This window comes from Drosophila arizonae, chromosome 4 (assembly GCF_054131065.1).
Source record: "Drosophila arizonae isolate 15081-1271.41 chromosome 4, UAZ_ARI_1.0, whole genome shotgun sequence".
Taxonomy (NCBI): domain Eukaryota; kingdom Metazoa; phylum Arthropoda; class Insecta; order Diptera; family Drosophilidae; genus Drosophila; species Drosophila arizonae.
In genome coordinates, this window is record NC_142924.1 from 5803701 (window position 1) to 5811743 (window position 8043).

Below are 8043 nucleotides of genomic sequence, written 5' to 3' on the forward strand. Positions count from 1 at the left end.
GTAAGCGGCATAATGCATCTGACAGCCATGACACAGCAGCAGCAGCAGCAGCAGCAACCGCCCAGAACTAATGCCACACCACTTCCAAAGACAACAAGAAATAAAACCAAACACAAAAATTAATTAAAAGAAAGCCTCGAGTAAAAAAACCTTTGGCAGCATTGCAATTTCTTTTTGGCCATAACCAAGATTTGATGTCGTGGTTGCCAATAAAAATGGAAAGTGAAAATTGTAGCTGCAATGCCTGCATGCATATTAAAAACAAAAAACAAAACCGCCACAAAGAAAAAAAAAAACCTAAAAACAAGTGTAATAAAGATAGAAGCCAAACGCAAGCAATAACAACGGCCACGCACCTGTTCTGCAGGTCGTGCGAGTTTTCATCGGCTCTAATCACAGGCTGAGCTAAAACGCCCGAGTATTATATAAAAAGTGATGATAGAGGAGCACTGAAATTATATGGCAAAATGGTAAAATCAAAAGTGCTTGTTATGAATGCACTTGTGAAAATGTACCAATTTCGAATTTGATGAGCCAGTAGCATACATAGTTATTTGCCATGTTTTTCACTAATTTCTAGTTTTCTTTACAATCTTATGCTAATTGTCCAACAAATTGGCAAAGCTCGTTAACGTTTATTTTCTCCACTCAATTTTCAAAAAGTAACAGTCTTAATTTATTAAGTCAGCACTGGCAAAGCAAATTTGCGTTACTCTTCGCATTTTGCAGCACTGCATTAAGTGTTGCTTTACACGATACTTGCCAAACTATCGATAGTTTTGTTTAACATCGCTACCCACACACACGCACGTACTAGCACACACATGTACGCACACAGCCACACTCATTGAAAAAGTCAGAGAATTGTGTGGGAAATAAAAATCGTGTATAACTAACTGCGAAACGCGCAAATTGTGCAAATGCGGATGCCCAGTGCTAAAAGCAAAGTGAACGTGTTAATAAAATCGGATGCGCTGGCTGTTTGGGCAGCTAAAAATTCATGTTGTCGCTGTAACGCAGCGCACTGAGTTAGTGAGTGAGCGAGTGTGCGTGTGTGTGTGTGTGTGTGCGTGCGTGCGCCTATGTGTGTGTGTGAAGAGTGAAACCTACAACTTTACTCCCCAAACCAACGGCCACACCAACAACAACGACGTCGACGACAACAACAACAACAGCAGCAGCGCAGCAGTGTTGAGAGAAAAGATGGCGACGAGTCGCACCAGTCGCATACAATCACAACCAAAAATTTTTCCTTCAATCTTTTCGAAATTACATGGAGCAATATCGGAGGCGTGCGTCTCACAGCGTCTATCCACGGACAAGAAGACGCTGGAGAAAACGTGGAAACTGATGGACAAGGTGGTCAAATTGTGCCAACAGCCTAAAATGAATCTAAAGAACAGTCCACCCTTCATATTGGACATACTGCCGGACACGTATCAAAGATTGCGTCTCATCTACTCCAAGAATGAGGATCAAATGCATCTGCTCCATGCCAACGAACACTTCAATGTATTCATCAACAATCTAATGCGTAAATGCAAACAGGCCATCAAACTCTTCAAGGAGGGCAAAGAGAAAATGTTCGACGAGAACTCACATTATCGTCGCAACCTAACCAAACTGAGTTTGGTCTTCTCCCACATGCTCAGCGAGCTAAAAGCTATATTTCCCAATGGTGTCTTTGCGGGCGATCAGTTTCGAATCACCAAAGCCGATGCGGCCGACTTCTGGAAGAGCAATTTTGGCAACAGGTAAGTACATACACTTCATTCAATCAAACAGACAATCAACACAATTTAATTATCTTTGGTGTAGTACCCTGGTGCCTTGGAAAATCTTTCGTCAGGAACTAAATAAGGTGCATCCAATATCATCTGGCTTGGAGGCGATGGCACTGAAGACAACAATCGATTTGACGTGCAACGATTATATATCGAATTTTGAATTCGATGTGTTCACACGACTGTTTCAGCCTTGGGTCACATTGCTGCGCAACTGGCAAATTCTGGCCGTCACCCATCCCGGCTATGTGGCCTTTCTCACCTACGATGAGGTGAAGGCGCGCCTGCAGCGCTACATCCACAAGGCGGGCAGCTATGTCTTTCGTTTATCCTGCACGCGACTGGGCCAATGGGCCATTGGCTATGTAACGGCCGATGGAGAGATCTTGCAAACAATACCCCAAAACAAATCGCTGTGTCAGGCGCTGCTCGACGGGCATCGGTAAGGAGACTAGGGTTAAGGCTACCGATTAATGCTGAGATCAGAGAAAGTATTTGGTTAACCTTTAGATATGTGATAGGGAGAAACTTTTAATTATAATTTATATATGCTTCGTTTATTCCATATGCTAATTACATTCTGCTTCTCCCCTACCCCATTTCAACTTTAGCGAGGGCTTTTACTTATATCCAGATGGCCAGGCCTACAATCCCGATTTATCCTCCGCCGTGCAAAGTCCAACCGAGGATCATATAACCGTTACACAAGAGCAATACGAGCTGTACTGTGAAATGGGTAAGTTTTGGCAATTTCAATAACGATCGATCACCCTAATTAAACCTCAACCTAAACCCTTGCAGGCAGCACCTTTCAGCTATGCAAAATCTGCGCAGAGAACGATAAGGATATACGCATTGAGCCTTGCGGCCATTTGCTATGCACGCCCTGTCTCACAGCCTGGCAGGTGGACTCGGAGGGACAGGTAAGCTAGTCGCATAATTAACGGATTCACTAATTTAATTTTTGCACTCAATAGGGCTGTCCGTTTTGTCGAGCGGAAATCAAGGGCACCGAACAGATCGTTGTGGATGCATTTGATCCACGCAAGCAACACAATCGCAATGCAACGAATGGACGACAACTGCAGCAGGACGACGACGATACAGAGGTATAGTTTAGAGCAGCGCTTATCAAGCAAACAAAAGAAAAAACAAAAAACAAAAACAAAAACAAAACAAACAAAAAAAGAAACCATAAGAAAGCCTTTGACGCCTGCCCCGCGCTGCCCGCCTGTGCTGCCTCTCTATCTCTATCTCTCTTATATATATACACATAATCTTATTATATATATACATATATATATGTATATATATAAATTTTAGTTCGTTTATATATACATTATATATATATATAGACGTTCTATTTATATATTAAGTTTAATGTTTAGCGATTTTGATTTATTCATACGTAAATTATTAGCTACAATTTTTCATTGCAACTAACAGAGCTGTGCGCACACAGAACGAGAATCGCAATCATTTCTGTATAGTGTAATGTTTAATACGTGCATATTTATATATATATGTATGTATATGTACGTATGTCTATATATGCATATGCGCTTGTATTTATTTATTTATGCGCCGAGCGGAAGTTACTCATCAGTCGCTTATTATTACTCTTTTCTGTTTATCAACGCTCGCTTGTTTCTGTCGGTTTTGTTTGTGCACTCTGTTCTCTTGCTGTGTTTTTGTTTCGTTTTGTTGATTGCTTCTACTTCTTCTTTTTCTTCATTCTACCCTACTACAAAACTAAATTTATTCATTCATTTGCGCTCGCTCGCCTCTGTTTATGAATTCATTTGAAGCGTGTGATTTGATTCTTGAACAACTATGATTTATATATATATATATATATATGTATATGATGAAATGTAACTGTATTTGTATTATGCCCTCTGGCACTTGTGCACCTTTTGTAAATACCTTAGTTCTTAGTGAAACGAAACGAAACGAAACCTGTATTTGCACTCCGTTCTTCCTGCAGTATATAGATCTATATATGTATATGAACCTCTTCCATTTATATACAACAAAATATCTGATCTATTTTCACACACATTTTAGTTTATGATTTGATACTTCCAAAGATATGTTTAGTTCATCATGGTTTATAATATTTTGTGTTTGTTTTTAGTTTTTGCAAATCGGTTTTCATATAGATTTTATACATATATATTTTTGTATGTGTGAGTGTTTATTTTTTTTGTAAGCAGCGCTGCAGCTGCCCTAAGACTGTAATTTATTAATAATAATATTTAATGAAAAATCAAAAACAAAATGGTCAAGGCCAATGCATATTGTATAATTATTATCATTATCATTAACATTATTGTAATTTTTTATAATTATAATTATTATCATTATTTTTAGTGTAGGTAGTTTTTAGTTTTTAGTGTTTGTTAAATGTCACAAGCCTAGGCCAGAATTTATATAAACAAAAAGAAACAAATTTCAAAGTATTAGCAAAAGGAAATTGACAATGTGTGCGTATGTGTGTGTGTGCGTGATTGCGTGTGTATGTGTATGTCTGTTTGTTAACTCTTTGCATTCATTATTGTTTAAACAATTTCGGCTCAAGTTTTGTTTCCTTAACATAGGCTTCAGCTTACATCGATTTAGCATATTTCAATTAATAATTAATAATTATTTATGTTTTAATTATGTATATATATATATATATATATATATATATATATATACACTTCGTGCAAGTACATTTTCTTAGAATTAATTTTTGATTTCCTTAAAACAAAAACAAAAAAAAACTGAACAGCAGAAAAAATATATATATATGTGTATAAATATTTATAAATATTGGTTTCAATTGTTTCATTTCGTTCAATGACTTTTTCTACAGTTATTCTCGTTGTTGTTGTTGTTCTTGTTGTTTTTGCTCCTGTTCCATTATTTTCGACATTTTTATTTGATATCCTTGTTGCTGTGCATGTTCGAATCAAAACTTTGACTTGCAGCCACTTTTGCTCTAGGGGCATGCCATCTAACCCACTCTAGACACACTCTAGACAGGCAACCCACCCAACCACTCAACCAACAACAATTTGACTACTACAAACATCCCTACTCCAGGACATGGGCGACTTCAATATAGCCACCAGTTCGCTGCATGCGCTCAGCACCTCGGCCGCCTCGCAGTCGTCCATGGAGAAGCACAGTCCGCACACATCGCCGCGGCTGGGCAGGCGCAGCACCACGCCCAGCCTGATGGCGGTGCAGAATGATCTGTATGCCGGCGGTGCGGCCACGTTCAGTCTGCCCAGCAGCAGCAGCAACAGCAACAGCAACAGCAGCAGCAGCAGTAGCAACAACAGCAACGCCGGCGGCAACTCTGCAAATTGCACGCAGCAGCAGCAGCAGCAACAACAGCCACAGCCATCGGCACCGCCTGCTGCTGCTGTGATCAGCAATGGTAATGCATCCACGCAAAAGTCAACGCATCGCATGAGTGCACCGCTGATGGGCTGCAGTGTGAACAACTCCACCTACGGACAGAAGTTGGCGGGCTGCAAATCGGAGAGTGGCTCGAGTGGCGATACGGCCTCCATTAGCTCCTATGCGATACTACAGAATCTACAGGATAATGCCAGCTCCAGCTGCACAGTGGCTTCAGCTGCAAGTGGTTCAAATGCTGCTGCTGTTGCTACTGCTGCTGCTGGTGGTGCTGGTGGTGCTGCAGTGGCACCGCCCTTGCCGCCGCGCAAATCGCCCGGCATGGAGACGCCAGTGAAGCCAAATGCGACGCCCTCGACCAGCAAGAGCATCGACAACATCCAGTGCAGCTTGGATAATGTGCCGCCTCAGACAACGGCACCGCCCATACCGCCGCATGTGAGCAGCAGCGTGGACACCCTGGCCGAGGACTTGATGCGACAGCAGCGTATCGCGAGCAGCACCACGTCACCGGTGCTGTCGCTGCTGGACGAGATGGTGGAGGTGGGTCCGGCAGAGACCATAAGCGGTGTCATCGATACGCGTCCTCTGGAGGCGCGAGGCACGCTGCCCAGCAGCAGCACCACCAACATTGTCGCCGCCGCCGCCGCCGCTGCCAACACCAGCAACTCCAGCAGCAGCAACAGCAGCAACTCCAACAGTAGCAGCAGCAGCAGCAGCAATTGCAGTGGCTCCCAGGATGCAGCCACCTCGCACTATACGCAGCTGTGCACCACCACGACCAGTGCTGCGGCTCTGGCGGCTGCCGCCACGCTGGCCAATGGCAAAAAGTCGACGCTTAAGCAGCCAACGCCAGCGGCGAATCCTCTCCAGCAGCAGCAGCAGCAGCAGCAGCAGCAGCAACCGTTGCTCTATGCGAACGTGACGATCAATCAAAAAGACTGCGGCCCCACTGTGCCCTATGAGAATATCAATCTGGAGTATATAGCGCGCCTGATGAATGCCGGCTACTCCAAGGAGAATGCCATCACGGCCCTGGGCATCTCGAGGAACAACATCGAAATGGCTGGCGATATATTGCGCGAGTTTGTCTCCAAGAATAGCGCCTAAGTGCCACCACGCCCACCCAAAAGCCAAGCCAGGCCCCGCCCTCTCCCGCCTCACCCTCACCCTTTTCTCTCCCTCATATACAGTGTGATCCCAGGAGGAGTATTGTTGATGATGTTAATGATGATGATGATGATGATACGATCCCAGAACAAAGCAAAAGGCAAATGATAAATCATAAGCATAAATTTAAATTTAAAAGTTAAAACAAAGCTCTCATAGCGCGCTCTCTCTCTAACTATATCTAAGTCTAAACTCTATATAAATATATATATATTTATATACATAAAGTTTCTCTAAAACGCTTACCCCCCCCCACACACACACACCCATACATACATTCAAACTTCATTTAGACTTACGCTACATACACACACACATGCACACCCATTCTTGGCTTAGCCAGCACAAGCAATTAGGCATTACAAAAATAAAAAAAAATCGTTCGTTCTCTTTAAAAACTACAAAATTAATATTTAAATATTAAAAGAAAAAATGAATAAAAAATTTATAAAAAATAATTCGTCAAATTCTCACACTATTTAAAGCAAAACCAAATTGAAGCACAAACCATTTATATCAAATATAGCTATATATATACATATATATGTATATATGTATTAAGACGTATCTACTTCCTATTAAGTAAACAAAAAAAAAAAATATGTATATGCGAAATTTCTTAAGTTCAGCTCTAAATGAAACAAATATTTGCCCACCCCGAAAATGAACAAGATATAAATTTTTTATATTTATTATGCGCTCTTCAATTAATAAAAGACAACAAACAACAAATACCCAAAAAAAAAAAATCATCAATAAAGTTTAAAAACAAATTTTAATTGGTGCATCGGCAATCATAACGAAATAATCATAGTAACACAATTTAAAAAAAATTAAAAATAAATAAAAACCAAATCCAACATGCCTTTGAAGTCGATCTATGGAATCGGCCCTAAGTTTACTGATTTGATGGAAGAACAATTGAAACACCAATAAAGAAAACTTACCATGATCCGATGCACTATCTCAGAGAGTTTACCTCGATTTTTTATACAAAACTCAGATGTTTTTTGTAATATTATATTATATAAGTCGAAATACCCGAGCGAATGATTGAAGCAGATGATGAACACAAAAAAGATATCCAGGAAACCAAGTGTGTATTAAACCCTTTTTACTGAATTTATATATATGTATGTATGTATAAGCACACACATATATATATATATTATTAGTGCGAATAATCGTTTTTTTTTTAATTCGTCGATAAAGTTCTTAACCCAACACGCAATTTTTTGACATATACTACTAAGCGATATACACATACATATAGGCGATATAATCATAATAAAACCAAACAACAAATTCGAGAGAAGTCAATGCAATATTCACTATATATATTATAAAATATATATAGATATATAAACAAATCAATGCAAGCGCAAAAAATTTAGTACTAACATATAAACATAACCTCAAATCGAACTATTTATGAAATATTTGAATTTGAAGATTCCGAACATAACAAGTAATATACAAATAGCATAGAGCATAGCAACAAAAAAAACCAAAATGAGTAAAGTAAAAGAGAAAGCGGAGTCAAGTCAATAACATAAAATATATACAAATCAATGTAGGAACGTCTGAAATTAAAGGAAGAAAATTAAGAACAAGTGCGATACCATACCATAGTCATGTCATATAATCCAGAAATATTAAGCAGATATAAATTATTCTT

The 8043-nt window shown here is 39.9% G+C and overlaps 1 protein-coding gene across 1 annotated transcript; it reads left to right on the forward strand.

Annotated features, from left to right (window-relative positions):
* The first annotated feature begins 774 nt into the window (after nucleotides 1-774).
* Cbl (E3 ubiquitin-protein ligase CBL) lies at nucleotides 775-7878 on the forward strand. The gene is made up of 6 exons (XM_089467828.1): nucleotides 775-1754; nucleotides 1819-2226; nucleotides 2396-2520; nucleotides 2586-2707; nucleotides 2762-2893; nucleotides 4875-7878. Exons 1-6 carry the CDS (start codon nucleotides 970-972, stop codon nucleotides 6303-6305), a joined length of 3003 nt encoding a protein of 1000 aa, XP_089323954.1. The 5' UTR covers nucleotides 775-969; the 3' UTR covers nucleotides 6306-7878.
* Nucleotides 7879-8043: the final 165 nt, after the last annotated feature.

Bases quoted from the DNA above. Each gene is read 5' to 3' on its own strand.
- Cbl (XM_089467828.1), top strand. From the start codon at position 970: ATGCGCTGGCTGTTTGGGCAGCTAAAAATTCATGTTGTCGCTGTAACG. The intron at 2,227-2,395 runs GTAAGGAGACTA...TTTCAACTTTAG, and splicing joins GCGCTGCTCGACGGGCATCG to CGAGGGCTTTTACTTATATC. The intron at 2,708-2,761 runs GTAAGCTAGTCG...TGCACTCAATAG, and splicing joins AGGTGGACTCGGAGGGACAG to GGCTGTCCGTTTTGTCGAGC.